This window comes from Lampetra planeri, chromosome 8, assembly GCF_965212315.1.
Source record: "Lampetra planeri chromosome 8, kcLamPlan1.2.h2, whole genome shotgun sequence".
NCBI classification, from domain to species: Eukaryota; Metazoa; Chordata; class Hyperoartia; order Petromyzontiformes; family Petromyzontidae; genus Lampetra; species Lampetra planeri.
The window spans coordinates 11910323-11933320 of NC_136114.1; the positions used below are offsets into that span (position 1 = coordinate 11910323).

General features: G+C 51.3%; 1 protein-coding gene across 4 annotated transcripts in view; it reads left to right on the plus strand.

Moving 5' to 3' along the window:
• LOC144720345 (DENN domain-containing protein 2B-like) overlaps positions 1 to 21810 on the plus strand; it is a 44325-nt gene extending 22515 nt beyond the window's left edge. For all 4 annotated transcript variants that reach the window (XM_078597041.1, XM_078597038.1, XM_078597040.1 and 1 more), the window contains 12 exons: positions 963 to 1108; positions 4737 to 4849; positions 7404 to 7473; positions 10528 to 10605; positions 10745 to 10885; positions 11477 to 11625; positions 12151 to 12328; positions 13198 to 13239; positions 14212 to 14308; positions 15732 to 15977; positions 17879 to 17941; positions 19410 to 21810. In XM_078597041.1, coding sequence (XP_078453167.1) covers positions 963 to 1108; positions 4737 to 4849; positions 7404 to 7473; positions 10528 to 10605; positions 10745 to 10885; positions 11477 to 11625; positions 12151 to 12328; positions 13198 to 13239; positions 14212 to 14308; positions 15732 to 15977; positions 17879 to 17941; positions 19410 to 19435 — 1349 coding nt within the window. In that variant the 3' untranslated portion in view covers positions 19436 to 21810. The remainder of the gene's footprint in view (positions 1 to 962; positions 1109 to 4736; positions 4850 to 7403; positions 7474 to 10527; positions 10606 to 10744; positions 10886 to 11476; positions 11626 to 12150; positions 12329 to 13197; positions 13240 to 14211; positions 14309 to 15731; positions 15978 to 17878; positions 17942 to 19409) is intronic.
• Positions 21811 to 22998: the final 1188 nt, after the last annotated feature.

Consider the following 22998-nt stretch of genomic DNA (forward strand, 5'->3'; position numbering starts at 1 on the left):
GGTGAAATCCACATACGGCCACCCACACACCGCCTTTCACATGTGTAGTGTTGTAAAGGAAGGACTTCCAAACTTCTTTATGGCACACACTGTTTATTGTCTTAATACACAGTCCCTATCACACAAAGGTGTATATGGTCCCCTCACCCGTTACCCTGAGGAGGTACAGCTCCGGACCTTGTACAGCTCTTTAATCTCCCTGCTATCCCAGCGTCCTCTGGCTGGACCTAGGGGATCTCTCCCCTGACCACTGGTTACACTGAGCCCTAGCCCTGATAAGGGCTGGAGGGCTTGGTCCAGGGTCCTAGATGTCTTTGGCCGACTTGGGTCTTCGTGTAGCAGAACTGGCCAAGAGCTCTCAGCGCTCTGGCTTTTATACCTGATCGTGGCCAGGTTGTCCAATCCCCGGCCACCTTGTGGAACCCTCCGATTGATCCTTCCCAATCTGGCGTTTGGATCCTACCTCACCCCATTTGACCCTGACCGTTTGATTGAGTGGGAAAACCATGTTTACGATCCGCTCTCTTAGTTTGCGAACAGCGAGTAGTTAACACCGCTACACATGTATAGTTGGGGTCGGTGCGACGTTACGACGTGGTCCATGGGTTTGGCGTTCACAGGAGCAGTCCACTTGTAGCGGTCGGTGTCCGCCGCATCTTCCGTTGTTTGTGTAAGATGGGAACCTGGCAGTGTGGCGACGGGCTTGCCGATGAGCCGCGTGTTGCGGCTGCAAGGCAGATTGGTGGTGGTTGGGGACTCCCTAATCGGTGTGTCTGTTGGGCACGCTGCTTGAATCCCACAAGTTTGCCCTGCGCCACTTCAACGTTGAAATTCGCGTCGCGCACGGAGCTTGTGCCGCGCGTTCTGGATCCCGGCCGTGGACGCGGCGATGCTATTCGGATCACCGTTGCGTCCCTCGCAATCCCACGTGACGGTGCGATCCGTGCCTCGTGTGTGCGTAGGTAGCTCCGTGCGCCGCACCCTGGAGCTCGATCTCATCGAGTTCCAAGACCGCGAGCTCTTCCAGTACATCGTCATCGTGTCCCTGAAGGCCGGCAGGGATGGCAGCGCCGTCGCTGTCCCAGAGATCACCTACCAGTTCCCCAAGGTGAGAAGGTTCGGGTGAGGGCAGCCACGCTGGTGGCGTGTTGTCGTCCGTCCCCGCGTAGAATCGCAACCGTGAATACGTGTCGCTACTTGCTGCACACTTTCGGTTAGAAATAGGCAGTTGTATTTACGGGTAGACGGGCATGTGTACATGTTCATCTATCCATAGACATGCCTAAACAGCGAGAATGAGTAAGCGTAAGTGAAAACAACTAAATTTAGTTTTCACTTTTTTTTATTTTATTTTATTATTATTTTCACCTACGTGACTTTACCGAAAGAACCAAAGAGTATGGATCCTTGCAGTCACGAAAACTTCAAATCTAGAATGAATAAGCGATATTTTATTTTTATCTGTTGAGATGGGTTTGTGAAGGAAATATTGTCGGCCTAATTATTTTGTTATTTACATTGTCTACAACTGCGCAAATGATAATTTTAAGTCATTTACTCCAACACGTGATTTTGCATCGCACAAGGACCCCATACCGTAAACAGAGGGTCCTTGCCTGTAAGATCAGGAGTTCACAAGCGATGATTCAAGCGAGTCTGCTGATGAGATATTGCGTGTTGAAACCAGTGTGGAGTTTGCTTGTCTTCAAACAATGCTGCTGAAATGGTGCACTCCCAGAAGGCCGTGTGGTTGATGGGCTGTGTAAGAAATACATTTTTTTATGTAAAGAGACAGATACACGAAGGAGACATTGCTCATTTATTATGTTATATAACCGGCCTGGTGGCTTCACGGTAAAATGAACATCTCGCACCTGTAAATTTGCGAGTTCAAATCCTGGTTGGAGTGGAGCTTGGTTAACTCAACCCATCATCCTTACTCTGGGGTCGATAAAATAGGTACCGTTTTGTGGTTGGCCACAAGTGTTTGTCGAATGGATAGACTCGCCATAGAAACATGGAATATCCACCGATGGCTCTGGGCTTACAAAGAGATGAGCACCAATGCCTCAAAGGTCATTTGAATAAGTCAATTTGACCTTTGTTTTATTTACAGACATGCATTTATTGACACACATTCACTTACAAAAACAAAGACACACACTTACCCTGCGAAATTTCCATTATTATTGTCCGTGTCGGATAGCCAAAAATGCAGAGATTGGTTTTTGTTTTTAGCTGGGTTGATGCCATGCCACCTGTCTGAAAACCTTACTCATTACATTAATTATCATTCGGCCAAACAACGCATACAATGGTAAAACAACGCGTGCGTTATTGTGTGGGATACACGAAGGCCGCTTCTGTTCTCAGAGCTTGTTTTGATGAGACAGCATTGTTAATTGCATGACATATCTTCATTCTGGAATAGTTATTAATAATTATGATTCTGACAGCCCTTTTTGTCGAATCACTATTTAGATGAAGACCTCCTTACCCCATACTGCGTCTGTTCACAGCGATAGTTTGACCATACTTCACCACGCTGGTCAGTGCAGATTTGAGAATGGGTGGTGAGGGCATGTGGTGCTCAATACCATCATTTTCCTCAATGTTTTTGTTTGTTTATGAGGGTAGAGCTCCACCACAGCACGTACTCCTAGTTTTTCAGTCACGGCACGACCAGGAGGTATTTCCAAAATATTCTCGAATTTCAGCCGCAAAAAAAATAACAAATGAAATACGAGGTAGATTTTTTATTCTTTTACCCGGAGACATCATGAAGACTCTGGGCGTCGTCACGGCCAAACACGCGACAGAACCCTCAGTTTCCCTAAGCCTTGGAGTGGAGGCCCCTAGCTTGACGAACGCCAATCAGCCGTGCGGCGAACAACTCCCCCGCCGGAGCAGTCGTGGGGTTGACAACGAAGAAAACTGCACCGCCTCTGCAACCAGGTCGGCAGGTCAAGGATCCACCTCTGGCCACGTGGCGACGATCCACAAAAACAGAGAGCCGCCGCCGCCGCCTCTGCTGCGACTGTGGCTATGAGAGGCCGAGCGCGCGACACCTCTCGCTCTGACCACTGCGCGAGATCTTGCATCAGGCAACGTGCGGCGAGTGTGGCGATGTGCTTGCCACTGTGAACACGAAGAGAAGAAGAAGCCATGCGGTCAATTGGAAGTAATAGCCGGGGAACACAAGTGGGGAATGTCCCTTTCAGGGCATGCACGATATGAGCGGCACGTGTATAATTAATGAATGTTTGGTGCATACAGAATTTGCTGCGCACTCATGATTGTCACTGGTGATCGGTGAAAAAAATGTAATGACGTTGCGCAACTTTCAGCCATTTGCTTCGTTTGGTTTTGCAAACGAATGCATTTCTGGGTTCGCAAGAAAATTCAGGGAAGTACAAGTGAGACTTGAGTTGCGGAACCGGGACTTGCTAATGCGCATACATTTAAAACACCACGTGTATTTACATAGCATCTAAATGCGACCGCAAATCTTACGACGCTGCGTTGAAACAGTGGGAATATTTATTTGCAGCGAGGGGCAGTCGGCCATAAGCAGAGCTAAAAGGAGAATGGATTGAGCCTGGACTTGCAGAGAGGGCAGCGAGTTGACAGCACGGGATGCCTGGTGGAAGGGAGTTCCAGGCGACGGGGGCAGCAGAGGAGAATGAGCGACCTTCCGGTGTGCCAAGGTTGACTACTGGGGACTTTGACAGAAAGCCTTGTTTCCTGGAGCGGAGAGTGTGCGTGGAGGGGAGCAGAGTGAAATGAGCATGAAAACCACGCATCGAATCGCCAATTAATACGGATTCCTACACTCACGATTCATCCATTGAGAATGGGCAATTGGCGATTTTGCTTGTTGTAATTGATTCACGTGATCTCGGCATCCATTAGAGGCGAATTGTATCCAAATTATATGCTAATTATGTGCTAATGCGTGAAACTTTTAAGCAAATGGAGCTGACAAAACAACCCCAACGAATAAGACACAGGAAAGAGGCGGCAGTCGGCACGAACGATACACGCAGACAGTGCAACTGATGCAGTTGATAAGCAAAGGGCATTATTATCATAAAAATATATATTCTTTTAGCGTGACCCAGATTCGCGGCAATCCGTTTAATCGCCGAGGGAGGGTGAATGTTTGCTGGACGTGTGGCGGTACGATCCTGCAACTTCACACCGCGGGCTGAGCAAGATGGTGGGCAGAAGAAGAAAGGGCGCAATAAAGGCCGCGGAAGTGCGGTAACCCAGCACCGCCGATTGCCCGCATTCGAAATCCAGATCAGTTGAGCGTACATCGCCCTGCGGGTGGTGTAGACCCCGGGAGCATGGAAGCACAGTACAACACTGGCGCTTGGCTTGATAACCACGTAAGTCCGCAGCAGCCGGTCTCAACTGGTAATGTGCGGTGGTCGTCCATTCAAGAACTATCCAGGCCACTATCCATCTTAGCTTCTGAAATTTGACGAGATCTGGTTGCATTCCTGAGTGATTTAGTCGTTGGCAATGATTTTTTTAAATTTAGTTTTTGCAGCATAGGTGGAGAAATTTCGTCGGTGTCTGCCGGGTTCTATGTACGTATATGTATGTTGAACGTCTTTCGCATCGTACGTAGCCAACCGTGCTAATCGGAGGTTAGCACGATTGGCGGAGGCTCGTAGTGGTGCCGCTGTTAATGCCCGCGGCGTGTGTGTGCGTGCGTCTCTGCGATGCAGCCCGAGAACATGACGAAAGCCATGAGGGAGGAGGAGAAAAACCTCTGCAACGTCATCCCTCTCTTCTGCTTTCCCGACGGGCCCGACAGCTACAGCAACTCCCAGCTCAAGAGGCAAGCGAGCGCGTAGCAGGACGTGGCGGTGGCTGGGTGGGGGGGGGGATGACTTGGACATGGGGGGATGACTTGGACATTCGCGGATGCCGAGCCGGAACCGCTGGGATCCTGGGTTCTGAATCCGGCTGTGTCAGCCGCCCCCCAACCTTGGTTAAACCGGTTTCTCAAGTGGTCGTGCATTGATGGTCACAGCCCTGCCACCACTGAGTTACACGTCGATCAACAGACTCGCAGAGAGACCCCCGACACAAGCGGTTCTGCTTAACCTGGGGTGCGAGATGCCCTTTCTGGGGGTTGCGAGACGTGGGCAGATTTTTTTTTTTATATGTGAGAGAAATAATCGAAAACACAAATGAAACATGGGCACGTATTGCAGCTACTTTGTTTTATCAAACCTATGTAGGTATAAACATTATTAATGTTTTTTTTTTACGATTGAGAACCAAAGGGGGATGGGGGGGGAGTTTAGATTTAAAGGTTTCGTGACTGCAGGGATTCATCTTCTTGGTTCTTTCGGTAAAGTCACGTAGAATGGAAATAATAAAATAATAAATGTTTATAATAAAGAATAATAAAATAAAAAATATTATGTTTTATTTGTATTATTTCCATTCTACGTGACTTTACTGAAAGAACCAAGAAGCTGCAGTAAAGGTTAAGAATCACTGCCCTGAACTTGCGTCGACCGGGCTGAGATTAAACCGGAATCGAGTTCGGTGAGTTGCTGACTGCTGGCCAACAATAATGCATCTCATAAAAATTAATAAGCCAATTAATATGGCTCATTCCAACTTATATTCCAACTTTAGGTTATGAAAGAGTTTAGAGTCGATTGGCATGTGGACAGACTGTGCAGGTCATATCAAATAAATTCGCCTGATGTGACTTCAGACGGGGTTCTATGTTGCCGTCTATCCTGGGCATGTTACGCCACAGGGCAATGAACTCCCAGCCGCCAGAAGTTGTGGGTAGAAATATCAGCGCATGACAGGATGGCGTAGGGTTAATGCATTTGGGGTGAAAAAATCATGAATAAATACGAGTATTTTTTTCTTCTTGGTTCTTTCGGTAAGTCACGTAGAAGTCACCTTCTACGTGACTTTACCGAAAGAACCAAGAAGATGAATCCCCGCAGTCACGAAAGCTTTAAATCGAAAAATACAAGTATTGTTTGTCCACTTGTTGGTCTTGCTGTTTATCTTTTGTTCTATTATTACTTCTTTCTGTCTATCTGTCTGTCAGCCTCTGTGTTGGTTTGTTTTTCTGCAGCTCTGTTGGTCTATCGGTCTGTCTGCCCCAATTGTCGCTCCGTCTCTTCGCCAGTCGGTTGTTCATCGTGTCCATCTGCCGGTCGTTTTGCATCTGGGGTGGGTCTGCCTGTACGTTGGTCTGTCAGCCCCCCTCTCTGTTGATCTGTCAGTCTGTCTGTCTGCTTGCCGATGCTCTACTCGCTTGTCCTCATTTTTGTTGTTCCATCGTCTGCCCATTCGTCTGCTGCCATAGCATTCACTCTGCTACTGATGTATTTAAGCAGGTGTTACAGTCGCTTCTCGTTTAATGGGAAACGTGTTCTGTAACCGCTCGACTGCGTCACTGTGTACAATGCCAAGTGACAGACAGACTGGGGGGGTGGGGGGTGGAGGGGTCTATTGACAGTCTCACCCGAATGCCAAATATTCACTGGAGCAGCAACGCGACACAATGCTGCTGCATTTTTAAAAAAAGCTCCCATGTTAGGCATAGTAACAAATTATAATAATAATAATGCCAATTGTTTACCCTGAATAGCCTAGCTGAGCCCCGAGGCTTTTTCCATAAGTGTCCTGCATTGGATTGTTTGACTAAGTCGTGTGTTTGGCATGAGCAAGAACACCATTGGTAACCAGAGGGAGGGAGGGAGGGGTAACATCCAAAGCGTCTCGCACAGAATAAATTAATGAGAGTGTTTGGCTGCGTGTGGGAGGAAACCAGACCATCCAGAGAGAACACCGCCACCACTCATGCGAGGGAGGGCATGACTCCACCAACACTCTCCAGGCTACCCCACGCACACAGCTCCCACTTGATTCCAGGCAGCCTGCCACCTTCCATCCGGGTGCTAACCGGGGTCTCCAACCGCCTTAGCTTCTGCGGTATGATGCAATCGGGGCACATTCGTGGCGACTCACGCCTGCATTCTCGATTTGAAGCTTTCGTGACTGCAAGGATTCATATTCTTAGGTTATTTTCGGTAAAGTCACGTAGGTAAAAAATTGAAATTAAAATTAATGAAAGTAAAATAAAAATAAAATAAAAATCACGACCTTTCGGAGGCTACACAAGCTTCCGTCTTCAGGTGGAACCGTCACATCGTGCTATTTTTGTTTTACTTTTATTAATTTAAATTTTTTACCTACGTGACTTTACCGAAAAAACCTAAGAACACGCCTGCATTGATGTGATTGGCACAAGGTGAGAGACTGTTATCGGGTAAAGCAGCAGCAGCAGCGAGGGGTCGCTGTAAATGATTGCGCCGTATTAACGATGCGTCCGTTGCTCTCTCTCTCCACAGCGAGACGTTCTCGTTTATGCTGACCAACATCGACGGGTCCCGCCGCTTTGGATACTGCCGTCGCTTCTTGGTACGTGTCTCGGATGGCAAACCTACACGGCCGTGGCCGTCGTTCCCCGCTAAAGTGGCGGCGATGTCACCGCAGCGCTTTTGCCCGGGCCACGTGCGCCTTGAGGCCACGTGAAGGGTCGACGTCTCGCTGGAAAGAGGTCACGGGGACACACCCAGAACATTGTTGGTTAGCACGGTTTGTTTATGTACGGTGCGCGAAAGAAGTTCACGTGCCATGCCTGAGTTACCTGACAGATGCACCCACCTGTGCTTCCCACCATACAAAACCCACAAACATGCGCACATGCGCACACTACTACCCCTGTCGTGACAAGGGGTCGTGCAGACAGGCGTTTTCTCAACTCCAGTCCTCAGGACACCCCCTCCTCGCCAGTAACTGCTGCATTTTTTTAATTCACTTTCCTGGATCATGGGCTGAGGTCACGATCGAAAAGGGCCTTTAATGTGAATCCCAAGATCTGAGACGAGTGCTGGGCAGGGTAACGCCCCCCCCCTTCCCTCCCGCATGAACCTACAGAGTTGCTCGTGCGTGGGACAACTTGCCTGTGCCGACTTACACAAGGCAGCAAGCCGTGTGTTGTGTTTTCTGGGAACAGAGGTTTGGAGAAACGAGAAAGAGGGGGTGGCCGTCGTTAGCTGTTTTCTATCGCCGATTCGTGGCAAAATGTTTTTATTTTAACCCTGTAAAATGTTTACTCTGACATCACATCTATTTTGTGCGTTTATATTCGGCGTTTAACATTTTTCGTGGTTTTTTTCAAGTGTTGTACAGTGCTGCCTCTGTCGTGGTTGCTGTTGTGTCTGCTCTGCGATTGTATCATAGGTCTCCTTAGAAACAGAGACTCGTAGTCTCAATGGGTATCTCGCGCGGTGAAAAATACATTCTCCAGACTAAAATACGAGCGGTGTGATGCTCATTTGGCGCTGCCTTGTCCCTGCCCTTACGCTGCATAAATGTACGTGACGATGTATGAACATGTCCTGCTGCGTGTCCTGTCGATTGCTGAATGTTTGTGTACACGTGCCATTACGTCTCTCTTCTCTGTGCGTTGCTTTACACCCTGGACACTGGTAAACGAGGTAAATTTGTTTTACACATATATATTCTTGAATGTGTGCCAGCATTGCCCAGGCATTTGCATGGGCTACACATCTGGGTTGGAGGGTGGGTGAGGGGTGGGAGGCGTGGTGTCAACGCGACGCTTAGACCCCCATCTCAATGCGGTGACGTTACCACGCGCCAGCTAACCGGCCAGCCAGCAAAATTTTTCCAAATTTCATATCATGATTGGGTGAAGGGACAGACGAGTGCAATAGTGAGATGGTGACGATAAGACGCACGGCACACACCGGGGTAAAAGAGGCCGAGGGAGGCAGCCACAGAGTCACGTCGCATTACAGAAACAAGAGATACTGACAAGAGCCGGATCAACACTGCATCCTGTCTGCCATGCCACCGTTTAAGGAACCAAACTGTCTCTTGTTCTTTACGTGTATATATATATTTTAAAACCCGATAAAAAAAGAGGAGTTCCTCATTGCCGAAGACATTTTCGGGCTGACAACTAGAAATTACTTCCCTTTTGCTTGGGTGTTGTTGCCGTTGGGGGCACAGCGCTGCTGGGAATGAGAATAATGCTCGCGAGAGAGCGCTGTTGCGTTCCGCCACCCCCAGTGTCTCGGAGATAGGTTTTCGGCTGCCGGCAGGTGGATGGATCATCGTCTTTTTTTCAGTTAGGAACCTGCATATGTTTAGAGTTTAATGGGGGGGAGGGGCGGCAGGGGGGGGTGAATGATCCTCTCCCCACGCTACTCGGTGATTTTCGCTGAATGGTCATAATTACAGGGTCGCAGTTCGATTCACAAATTAATTATCTTGTTGCACGACGGCGAACGGTGGCGCCTCTCGTGGCTGGAGGGGTCACGTGACCTTTGCGTGCCACGTACGTGAATACACAAGTAGAGTTTCTTACGCGGTTCAACGCACGTTATCGCGACCTTTAAGAATTGTCATTAATCAGTGAGCCCATGAATCGTTACACGCCTACTCGTTAACAAGGGGTAGATTGTATATGGGAGTGTGCGTCTGTAGTTCGCGATTGACATGATGATCATTTACGTTAACAGTTAAGATCTATTCTCTTTGGTTCTTTCGGTAAAGTCACGTAGGTGAAAAAATTTAAATAAAAAAAAATAATAAAAATAACAAATTGAAATAACTCAATTAAATCACGACGTTTCGGAAGCAACACAAGCTTCCGTCATCAGGTGGGACTACCACCTGATGTATGGATCCTTGCAGTCACGAAAATTTCAAATCTAGAAGTGAAGATCTATGTCACTCTCGCCGCCACTCTGACCCACCGTACCTGCCATCCACACCTGTGTGGCTTTTCCGTCCAGCCTGTAAAAGTTTGAAATGTGCTTGGAGCAGTGGCACAGCGTTCTGTATCATAGAATGTGCGTAATTAATTGGTTTTGGATGCACCTATCACGAGCGTAAGAGTTGTGAGTTGAATTGTTGGATCGACGCGTTCATTTGGCCGAACGACTGCGATCCAGCTGCAGCTCCGTCCTGTACGCAGCCTCCCTCTCTCTGCGGTGTCATCACAAGTCTCCGTTGTTGAAGTGACCGGCTGGCTCAGAGGTCGTAGCGTGGACCTGCCACCACTGCGAACCCTGGTTCAAATCCAGACACAAGCCTGTGATGTAAAGCTGTTTCTCAAGGCATAGGGAGTTGAAGGTCTTAGATGGGCCGCCAATGACCACACACAAAGACAAACGCAAAAAAACATGGCTTAAGATTTGGTTCTGTTCTAAATCTAGTCAAATTCCATTTTTGAGGTTTAAAATATGAGTTTGGCTGTGAAAGATTATTATTCTTTGTAGCAGGGCGAGTGAGAATGAACTGCCCTCTGCTGCGTGGGCCGTTATCTAACAAGAAGGGTTCGACTACTCTGACATTTCTCTGATAGCACAATTGGGATAAATTTGAGAGAAAAAAAAGTCCAAAAAGTGAAATGCATCGCTGTTGTTGTTGTTGTTGTTTCAGCCTGAAGGAAAGGAAGACCGGTCGTCAGAGGTTTACTGCATCATCAGCCGACTTGGCTGCTTCGAGCTCTTCTCCACGGTACGCCCGCAAGATGCTTCCCTCGCGAGCCACTCATCTCTACGTGACTTGCCGCTCTTGCACAGCGGCTCGCTTTGCCTGCATCTCCCGATACCCTCCACTCTCCCCGTCCGCCGCCCCCCTCCTTCTCCTTGTGAAGATTTTGGAGGAGGTGGAGACGAGGAGGAAGATCTCGTTGGCCATGGTGTACCCGTTTGTGCGTGCCCTGAAGGACGCGCCATTCCCAGCACCGGGGAAAACCGTCAAAGTGCAGAGTTTCATTCCGGGTCGCGGCACGGAGGTGAGTCTCCCCCCCCCCCTCGCCCCCCATCCTTCCCTTCTACGAAGGGGCATCGACACACGGTTAAATAAACTTTCGACGAGTGTGAAACGCTAAACAGGACCGGTTTACGATAAGGTCTCATTTTGTTGATCGTGCGTTCTGCTCCAGCTGCTGTCGCTCCCCCCCCCCCCCCCCCCCCCGTGTGTACGAGAATAAGGCTGCGCCACCCTCCGCTTAATTGTACTCCGTTGTGCATTTTGTCCGGCACCCTCTCCAAACATGGCTGGGCGGCTGGGCCACTGCACACAGCAGTACACTTACGGGGAGCTGACACGTGTAGCGTCTCGTAAGTGGCTGTAGGCGAGCGCATCGGCGCATCGGCGTACGGTGAAGTTACGGTTATGGGTGCTCGCCGAACGGACGAACTTCAAAAGAATACCGCCACTGGTGTTCGATATTTAACCGCATTTTTTTGAGTTAAGCATTTAGAAGGCGGGAGTGGGGAGTGGGGATGGGCATTTATCATGGAGGGGGGTGCAGGGGGGCCCATCCCCCATCGAGCCCCCCCCCCCCTCGGATGCAATGGCTCACCTGCTCGCTGTCGCGCAGACGATCAAGCTGACCCGGCCTTTGGACTCGCGGCTGGAGCACGTGGAGCTGGGCACGCTCTTCTCCAGCCTCTCCGTGGAGCAGGTGGTGCAGGTGTTCGTGTCGCTGCTGCTCGAGCGCAGGGTCATCCTCGTGGCCCAGGAGCTCAGGTGAGACGGGGCGCGGCACGGGCGAGCGGTGTGTCAACGCAAGAGCGGCACCCCCCCCCCCAACCCGCGCGTGTGCGGCTGTCGGGACTGCGAAGTTAACCGCGGGCGAGTTTCTCCGTTCCCACGCCGTTTGCTCTTTCTATCGACGGCGAGAAATGGGGGAATTCGGTTTGCGTGGAAAACAGCAATCGGGAGTTTCTCGAGCAGCTTTGGCAAGAGAGAAGTCATCGACCGCAGTACGCTTGGCGTGGTTTACAGAGGGGGGGGGGGGGGTTGGGGTTGCCACCATCGAGAGACAGGATGTGGGGGGGGGGGCTGCAATTTATAAAGAAGTCTGAGTCATGAACGACAAAAGAAAAATGCGTTTATTACACGTTTCAGTTGATTGATTTAATCGACCATTCATCTCAACTCTCGAGAGAAGCATTCGGTGGCTATTGGGTCCCGCAAAAAAAAAAGATTCTTACGGGTCTCCGTGCTTCCCCAGATCAAGTTGTTGTTGTTGTGTTGTTGTTGTTGTTGTAGCCAGCTGTCGCGGTGCATCCACGCGGTGGTGGCGCTGCTGTACCCCTTCTCGTGGCAGCACACGTACATCCCCGTACTGCCGCCCTCCCTCATCGACACCGTGTGCTCCCCCACGCCGTTCATCATGGGCCTGCAGAGCAGCTCGCTCGGCCTGCTCGATGGGCAGCCCATGGAGGAGGTGAGGGCACACTCACCTCGCTCTACTCTCCTCCACACCCTCTCCTACCTCTCCCCTCTCACCTCACTCTTCTCCCATCCACACACTCTCCTATCTCGCCCCCCCATCTCATTCAACTCTCTTCCCCGCTCATCTCGATTTCCCTCCACGCGCTCTCTTGTCATCGCTCGTCTCTCTCTACTCCCCTCTACGCACACTCTCCCACCTCGGCTCCGTCATCTCCATTCTCGTGAGATCTCCAAAGCTGAGCCTGGATAGTGACTGGAAAGTGCGCTACTACATCATCAACAGAGGGCAATGCAGCAAATTATATTGTTGTACTGTACTCTAATCTAACTTCTATGCTCCCTTACTTGACCAGCGTGGTGAAGAATGGTCAAACAACCCCCCCCCCTCCATGACAACAGGGAGTTTTTTGATAATTGGGCGCAATTGTGAACAATCGCCATATCAGACAATGTTACATTTAATCGGCAGAATCATCGTTTCACCGCAAGCTCAAAGACTCGGTCCTACAGGGCGTGTGGTGAAGGTAGGAGATGTCCATGTGTGAGCTCGGCATTTAACGGCCTGAAGACCAGAACCAGTAATTCCGCCGACAAAGTGTTCAGGGGCGGCAGTTCCATATCCAGGCCGCAGAGAGTCAAGTGAGCTTCTGTCCAAGGAGCACGTTCTGGCAACTGTGGGGGCGAGCGCGTGACCTGGCACGGTTGTGCACAGTCGGGGCAGCAGCGTGTATTCGTGAGGAGGCCTTCATCCGGCAGTGGATTGCGAAAGGGATTAAAAAATTTTTGTTTTGATATTCAACCCATTCGAATGTTTTCTAAGTGCCCTTGGAAGCTGAGTCGTGCGCCGTTGCTCTCTTTCAGGTTCTGTTGGTGGATTTGTGTAAAAAAAAATTCCTCAAAAAGGTAAGGAGGATGAATGAAGACACGGCACGTGCCACTCACGCACACACGTGTCACTCGCACACATCACTCACACACGCGTGTCACTCACACACGCACATCACTCACACACGCACATCACTCACACATCACTCACACGCGTATCACTCGCACACATCACTCACACACGCGTCACTCACACACATCACTCGCACACGCGTCACTCACACACATCACTCACACACTCGTGTCACTCACACACATCACTCACACACATCACTCACACACGCATGTCACTCGCACACGCACATCACTCACACATCACTCACACACGCACATCACTCACACATCACTCACACACGCACATCACTCACACACATCACTCACACACGCGTGTCACTAACACACGCACATCACTCGCACACATCACTCACACACATCACTCACACACGCACATCACTCACACATCACTAACACACGCACATCACTCGCACACATCACTCACACATCACTCACACACATCACTCGCACACATCACTCGCACACATCACTCGCACACATCACTCACACACATCACTCACACACACGCGTCACTCACACATCACTCACACACACGCGTCACTCACACATCACTCACACACACGCGTCACTCACACACATCACTCACACACATCACTCACACACGCGTGTCACTCACACACATCACTCACACACGTGTTACCCGTGCACACACACACACGTGTTACTCGTGCACACACACACACACGTGTTACCCGTGCACACACACACACGTGTTACTCGTGCACACACACACACGTGTTACCCGTGCACACACACACACACACACGTGTTACCCGTGCACACACACACACGTGTTACTCGTGCACACACACACACACGTGTTACCCGTGCACACACACACACACGTGTTACTCGTGCACACACACACACACGTGTTACCTGTGCACACGTGAGTCCCTCTCCTCTGTTCCCCAGGTGGGCGACGAGTTCGCGCTGCTGCCGCACAAGCTCCAGACGCCGCTCGTGGAGGAGCTCAGGAAGTGCTTCGAGCGCTACAAGCAGAGCGGCGACTGTGAGTCAGAACCCTGATGTTAGCTGTGGCCACGATTGACACGTTGACTTTTAAGAAAAATTGAAGTGCGCTTGGACAGGACACGCACCTGGAAGGGTGATGATGACCCAGGGTCGAGACTAACGACAGAGTGGCAGTCAAGGGAGGGAACAGGCCCAAGACGGCGTCCGTCACGGCGAGCGTGCATGCAGCAGTGGCACCGGCGCGCGTGCGTAGGGGCGAGATGGATTATTAGATCGCGTGACGGTGTGGCAGCATTGTTGGCTTAGGTAGGGGGTCTTCATCCAGCTGCGGGTAGATCGCTGATGATGGTGATGATGAAGGGTGTCAATATGACGTTCAACTCCTAACACGCCGCACAGCGTCCGCTCGCTCTCACGGAGATCGACTCAGAGGCGTGAGTCACCACAACACAAGCTCAATTATTTATTTATTTGATCAGGTAACGCCCGCTGAGCTCTATAGCCCTTTTTCAGACGCGACCTGGCCACAAATAATATAGCCCAACGAAAGTTGGCCGGCAGGATGGCAGCGACGCGATGAGCCGGCGCCAACAATTGACCAAGCTCTGTGCCCCTCTACGTATCGAGGTGTTATCGGACAATCGATGAATGCGGAGGAAAGCGGAGCGCCCGCGGTGGGGGGAACCGCACGCGTGCGAGGGGGGCAACAACTCTCCCATGCAGACGGAACTGGTGGCGCACCACAATTTTAGTTTCTACTGCCGTCTCCTGGCGAGCCCGGCGTATGGCACCTGGACACCCAAGGGCAGGGAGTTTCTCAATGTATTTGCCGTCCACCAAAGGTCGCCTCCACAGTGCCAGACCGCCGACGTGCGCCGCCACGTAAGTTACGTCATCTTAGCTACCGCTGGCGTGATGTAAACTTCCTCGCCCTGGTATACAGGAGGTTGCGGGGGTTCCATCCTGACCGTGACGCCTGCTGCTGTATATTTGACGTTTGCGCGTTTTCCCCGTGGTCGCGTGGATTTTTCTCCGGTTCCTCTGGTTTTTGTCTGAAAATATAGAAACATGCTTTTAGAGTATTTGGCTGTTGTAGTTTCCACATGATAAGCCACTTCGTTGAGCTATCATTTGTGGCCAGATCGTTTCTAGAAAAGAGCTGTACGGCTCAGTGGGCCTTACCCGGTAAAATAAAAACCGTTTTAGTTTATGCGAAAGATTGTCAACCTGAGCTGATCACGTGAATTCTACTTCCTCCTCCGAGGTATGCAGACCGCTTTAGGTTTCGACATAGCCACGCTACCGAGCATTTACACAACAATTCGGCAGGATCGACGCCGAGGCCCGATCAGCGTAACCCGGTCGAGTTCGAGTTGAGTCGACGCGAACAAAAAGGTCGCTCGATCGATCGATCGATCCTAACGAGGCGTCGAATTTGCTCTCTACCTCCTCTTCCTCAGCGCCGTCGGCGTCCGCCAGCCTGAACAAGGAGGTGTCGGCCGCCTTCATCGAGCTCCACCTGCAGCTGGTGGGACACTACCCCCACCACGTTGGCACCGAGAGTCACCCGCAGCAGTTCGACGGTCGCCAGTTCCGCAAGGCGCTGGCGTCGCGCTCCACGCGCCACTTCCTCAAAGTGTTCGTGCAGACGCAGGCCTTCCAGGGCTTCATCCAGGAGCGCGAGCAGGGCTGCACCCCCACGCAGGGTGAGGCGCGCGCAGTGGGCTTCCACGAGCTTCGCGTGGTGGCCCAGAGAGAGCGGTGGCGTGAGGGGGGCGTGGGGGGGTGCGTGGGGGGAGGCGTGGGGGGGCAGGATCGACTGGTTAGAGAGATCCGCGGCTTCTATTTTTGTTTGTTGGGTTTGATTTGTTTTACCACGCCCCAATGTTCGCCTGATTGTACCTATGTACAGTAGAACCCCCCTCTTAACGACCACATAGATCGCAGAGTTGTAGCCAATGGATCTCTGGGAACGGTCGTCTTAAGCGACGATGAACATGCTTTAAAAATATGTATATACACACACACACAAGTTACCTGCAAATTTCTCAATTGGGATTACCCCTACTGCGAAAAAAAACAAAATCGGAACCTTCTCAAAAAAGAGCCTTGAGACTGTGGGGCTTCCCCTGGGTAAACAAAGCGAAAAAATCATAATGGAGATGAGCAGGTTGAGGTCAGACGTCAAAGCTCTGAGCAGCACCGCTGAGATGTCCTGTGTTGGAATCTGGGTTCTGGGTTTTAACTGCCTGTGATTAAACCCAGGGCAAGTGTTTTTTTATTCCTTCTGAATTCTCCATCTTGCCAACGTTGCCATTATTAACTCGGGCAGATTATTCTGTTTGAACCCCTGCCCGTCATTGTCATCATTGCCGTCAATGTCGTCATCGTCGCCGCCGAAATTGCCGACGGCATCTCTGACGACACGACGGGGTGCTGATGACGTCGCGCATCGATGACGCGCGTAATGGAAAAAAAAAACTATGCCGGTCCCGGTCCTTGCGTGCAGTTATCGAGTGTACTAGTTTTGTGCGTCGGTACAAAACGTAAGATCGGTACGCCTGAATTCGCGGCCTGGCCACAGTCATCCAGAAAACATGCATAAAACATGAGTGCTGACAATCGGCAGCATTTCCTGCCACTCACTGTCGCGGTGCGTGCGTCCGTGCGCGAGTGAGTGAGTGCGTCGGCGTCACATGGTGTCACTGAAGTGCGCGTGAATTTATGCAGCTGTCAAACACCACCGAAGGGACGAGTGCATGTGTGTATGTTTAACTTCTTTCGCATCGTACGTAGGCAACCGTGCCACTCGGAGGTGTGGGGGAAGCGACACGAACTAAACACGCGGCTACGTGCGGCGCGAAATAAGTTCAACATGCATAGAAAACCAGTTCTAAAGAAATTAGTTTTAAACCTAGATTTGAACGTGCATAGATGTCGATCGTGTCTGAGCATGTCCCACTGTACCTGGCGTGCGTTTAAAGTACGCTTGCGTAATGCATCAGCGTGCGTCGGTTCCAACCCATAACCGTTGAGGCCTCGTGTCCCTCACACGAGTTCTGTTCGAAGACAACGCACCAGCCAGCCCTCGAAGTGCCTCTTCACTTCGCCTATCACGTGTCATTAATTTGGAGTGCGTTAATATTCAAAGCCAACGGAAGCTTAGAAGATTGCATTGGCCACATACAGCTGAAATGTTTTTTTCAATATTAGTGATAAATGAGCTACGGCACGTGATGTTGCGCACGTGATGCATGAGTAATCTCGCCCTCGTCACGTTTGTGTACACTCTGTGATTAAAGAGCGCCACGGCATCATGGTCTCGCCCTCCACCCACGAGGCTGGGAGCGGCCTTTATCCAGCAGTGGATTGGTCATGGCTGTTGACGGCAATGATGTGCACACCTGTGACTGGATATTGCCGCTAGAAAGCGTCCTGTGGGAGACACTGAAACTGTGACACAAGTTTGCCCTACGATTTGTGCTTTCTGTAATAACAAACGAAGCGAAAGTTGAAACCGTTGTAGTTGTTGTTGTTCGAATCGTGTAATGTTGCGGTGGCCGTCATTTTAACAGTGGCTGTGCCTCTGTTATTTTTTCACCCCCAGGACTGTTTGAGCAGAAGGTCCAAGAGAACCTGCGAAAAGAGAAAGCGAAGAAGAGAATCTCGCGTGAGTGACGCTGCCACCGTATCGGTGCTGGGGTCGGGTCTCAGCCTCCCCAGCCGCCCCCCCCCCCCGACCTCAACACATTGGGAGAATAATTCACACCGGTGGCTGGTTTTCTTCAACCACGAGAGAGACGAACCCAGGGTCATATCGTCACTCACGATAATAATAGTGAGCCGGCCTGCCTATGACCAAATCTCCCACAATGTGTCTGACGTCGTTACATCTCAGAAGCTAAAGCAGGCTCTTGTCACGTGCCTCGGCACTGTTCTAGATCACCGCGTGTACAGTCACGGGTGAGCCAGATTGGAGCCTTGGTGATGGGCTCGGCAGAGCTGTCTTGGGTGCGGACAGCGGCGTGGTCAGGGCTGCGGGCGCCTGGGGCAGAGCCTGCTAGCCGGCGCTCTTCTCGAGGACGAAACCGGTTTTAGTTTATGCGAAAGATTGTCAACCTGAGCTGATCACGTGAATTCTACTTCCTCCTCCGAGGTGTACAGACCGGTTTAGGTTTCGACGTAGCCACGCTACCGAGCAATTTACACAACAATCCGGCAGGAGCGACGCCAAGGCCCGATCAGCGTAACCCAGTCGAGGTCTAAGACGAGTTGAGTTGACGCGGACGAAAAGGTCCCACGGCACGCTGCGTCACCACAAAAAATTAAACTCCGATGTATAAGGCGCCCTTAAACGATATACATCTCAGTGCCGTCGATGTAGAGGAAAAAGATCAGTGAGAAGCAACTGGGGGAGAGAGAGACTCAAGAAATCAGAGAACTCGAGAGAGAGGGACCGTGTTAAACTAAACAAAAAAACTAAAACTTTTTTTTATTTTACCAGGTAAGGCCCACTGAGCTATATAGCTCTTTGTCAGAAGCGATGTGGCTACAAGTAATAGTTCAACGAAAGTGCCTTATGTGGAGATTTATAGCAGACAAATAATCTGAACAGCTGGTGGCGGGGTCTTCAGCCCGGGGACTGAAAAGTCTCCACTGACTGCGACCTCCTGACCTCCAAGGGGCAGGGGACTCCAGGGCCCCATGGCAGCCTGGAGCGGGGTCACGCCAAGTACGGGGGGGGGGGGGGGGTGCAATGATCGGTGGATTTCGGAGGTCTCAGTAGAGGGTGGCGAGATGTTAACTCCCTCACCTGGAATGCAGGAGATTGTGGGCTTGATCGCGACCCTGACGCCTGGAAATTTGGAGTTTGCATTTTCTCCCCATGGTCACGTAGATTTTTCTCTGGGTCCTCCAGGTTTTTTATTCCAAATTTAGAATCGACATGCGTTTAGAGGATTTGGCTGCAATACATTTCCACTTGATAAGCCGCTTTGTTGAGCTATAATTTTTTGCCAGTAGGCCTTAGCTGGTAAAATAAATACCAATGCTTTAATAGCTCAATTTACTCTGGACATAAGGTGCATTCCACAAACCCGCCCTCGAAACCTCATTGGCCTCTTTCGGTTTGTTTTCAGTGGCCGGGAAGCTGAGGAAGTCCTAAGGCGGGTAGAGCGACGAGAGGAGCCTCCTGTCGCGCGCCCGTCGCTCGGCTCTCGGGCGGTGGAGTGGAAGCGGACGAGCCGGGAACGTCTCAACCGCTGCCCGTCGCCGTGGTGATTTCAACCGACGAAGACTGCGCCTCCCACGCGCGGCCGCCCTTGGTGCCGCGCCGTTGCCCCCGACGACAAATCCTGGGTGGCCTCCGTCGTCGGAGGATGGGCGTGCGCCAGCGCACGTGGAGCAAGGCACGAGGAACATTTTCCGCGGGGAGAGACGGGCGCGGGGATCGGATCTGAGAGGGACTTGGGCATTGGGGCCTTAGGGCTGGCGTGGGGTGGCGGGGTGGGGTGGTGGGTGTCGTCGGGAATGAATAGTGAGCAACAGTGGTGATGCTTCGAAAGCAACGAATGCGCCCCGCGCCTGTGGCGTAGCGGGGTTCACGTGGGCCCTGCTGTGTGGATTTAAAAGGTGCTCCCACCGCCTTCGTAGCTCGTGCTGTCCCCCCCCCCTCCCCCCTACATGACCGCCTGCACACACTCGGTAGGTTACATCACAGTTCCCGGACATGGCTTTCCGAGCTGTCGAACGTGCGCGACATGCGTGGCCACCACCTTGTCCATTCTACCTCCCAGCTTCCCACTGCCCACGCCGCCTGTTTGGTGATGATCCGTGCACCCTCACCTTCTCACTGCTCGGGGAGTCTTGCATGTGGCGAGGGAGAAGCAGCCCAGGACGTGGTCGATGTTGCCGATGCTGCGGCTGCTCAACGCCGTGATTCCAGCTGATGAAGATGCCCAATGCAGCGGCCGCCCGTGCTGCTTTCGTCCGATCGTCGCACAGAAATGGAACAACAACAACAACAAAATGTGGTTTATTTTTTGCGATGAAAGCCTCGGCCGAAACTGTGTTGCTGGCGATAAAATAGACGCGCAGTTGGGTCACCATGCATTTTGCCACCTTTGTCCACAACGCAAGGTGGACGCGACACAAAACCGCCGCTGTCGGTCTCAGCCAAATTATATTTCCCGACCTGCTTGAGTGCACACGTGTCACGAGTCTCGGTAAAAACCTTTGCACCGGTTCCTTAACCTTTACCAAGAGAAAGAGAGAGGGAACAATCTCTTACCAGCCCCGTCAATATACGGTGGCATGAGTGAGATTGTTAGAATTCGCCAGAGGGTGGCCGGGTGGCTCCCACTGAGCCGGCACCGCTCAGAGCATGGGGTTTGATTCCCGTTGTTTCAGCTCGAGTGGAGAGAGTTGGATGTTTTCAGCCCCGGTCATCCGATGAACTACACGGAAACCCATCGACTCGCATAGTGTCCCGTAGACTTGTGCCACGGTCTTTCCTTGGTGAGTCGGTCCTCCCTGCGCTCCGCCGCGTCTCGCGTTAATTTGTGAAGACACATTCCTCACCACGCGATGCTGTTTGCCTCTACCGGGTTGGCTGGCCGCAGCTGCCAAGCTCGACGCTGACAAGTCTGACGATGCTCCGCGATGGCTCGCAATTGTCTTTGAGTCGGCAGCGAGTCGCCAGTGACTGCTTCCGTCAACAGCTGTCGCCGATGGAGATGTGCGTGGAGGGTGCGGAGACGGAGGTGGCTGTACCCTGCGGAGGTTACTTTGCATTTCTTGGATGCTTAGGAGGGAGAAAACAAACCGTGTTGGCGGAGTGTGGAACTATCTGTTGACCGTGCTGCACCTCCAAGTCGGTTAGGCAGTGAGATCGACGTCAGGTTTTCCAACCTAAGATCTCGTTTCTTCCACGGTGTAACCAATCCGTGCCCAACCAGCCCCGGCAAGGAAAGCGGCAAGTTGTTGGGTTTTTGACGAAAATGAATAACCACCCACCCCCTGGCCCTGCTTGGCCCCCCTCCCCTCCGGCCCAGATTAAGATGTTAAGAGGCCCGAGTTTTCACTCGGAACCGCGAGAGGCCTGGTGCCCTATCGCAGCTCCGCCGTGGCAGTTGGTAAGGGGATCTAGGGTATCCGCTGTAGCCTCCCAGCTGACCGGGTCAATAAGCATCGACTCTCGATTTCCTCTAATTGACTCTAATGAATTAATTCATCACTTAATCATCCTCACCTGCGATTTACAAAACCTGGTCTGGAGCCACGGCCCGGCCATTGTCTTCTTTTCTTTTTGCGGTCGTACGGTTCTCAAATTGCACTTTGTCGGAGTTACGATTTCGTTTGATTTTAAACTATTCTCCTTTTTAACTTAACAGAGACCAGGGTTCTGTGATGATGCTGTCCTTACGGGAAGCGCGCACGCACCGCAAAACTCTAATCCTGGAACCCCGTGTTTTGCGTGATTTTGTAAAGTTGTAACTTTGCCATTGTTGTGACGAATAAAGAAGTTTCTTTTTTAAATGATGCAATGGACTGAAAAGTCGTGGGTATCTTCACTGTGTGACCAAATCACCCTGAATGCTTCCCATTTCGTCATGCTTTGGCTTAGCAAGGTTGAGCCTGGGTCGTGCACACAGCCCCGACGTGCAAGAACCAAAGTGCCAAAGTAAATCAACCTGAGCAATGACAGGGACAACCCAATGATCATGTCACTGCAGATCACCAAGTCACGCTCGATGTACGTTTGTGTATGTTGATCTTTATTCGCAACGTACGTAGCCAGCCAGCCGTGATAATCGAAGGTGCGAGTTAATGACAAAAGGAATCTGAACGCAAAAAGCAGTTCTAAAGAAATTAGTTTTAAATCTTATTTTAAAGGTGTATTGCCCCTGTGGCATTCCTAATATCGGAAGGAAGAGCGTTCCAGACGGCCGCAGAAGTGTATCTGAACGTGCACGATGCAGGCTGGCTGTCGTAGGGATGCATGGATATGTGGTTGACTGGAGAAAGCAGTGCAGTATACATCCAGTGTTGTACTGCACTTGTATGCTCCCACCTCTGTGCTGCACGCTTTCACCAATCTACACTAACCAACGCGGCGAGGTGTGTCGTCAAATGCTGTCGCCCACACGACCTGCGTTGTGTGGGGAGGCCCTAGTCCAGCAGTCGGTAGACCCAAAGGGTTTGGCCGTAACGTGCGCGAGTTAAGTGATTTCGCGTAAAGAGTGTGCATGCGTAACCTCGCCTGACGCACTTGGCGCGCGAATGGCAGACACACACGCAAAGTTACGTAAGGATCACATTTTCAACCAAATACTCATCGCGAGCAAACAGCCGAGATGAAAATTGACTTGCAAACATTACGTAAACGCCACGGGCAACCCCAAAACACAAACACTATCCAAAGTGTTTTTGTTTTGTCGGGTTTCGCTTGGGAGCTCCGTTCCTGAAGAAGCTTCCAGCACGCGGAGCGAAACGTCGGACACCACGCCGAGCAACACCGCGGCTACCACTGTTAAGAGGAGCGATACACATTCCAGCACAACCACCGACCACTTAAACCGGCGGAGTTGAGCATCCGCGGTTCCCCGAGGCAGTGAAACGAGATGAAGGCGCAGCCCGTCAAAAACGCGATTCTCTCTTCCAGTAGACACCCGTGTCATCTCGGGCGAGTCTAAAAAGCTTTGTTGACAATTAAACTAACAAAAAAAG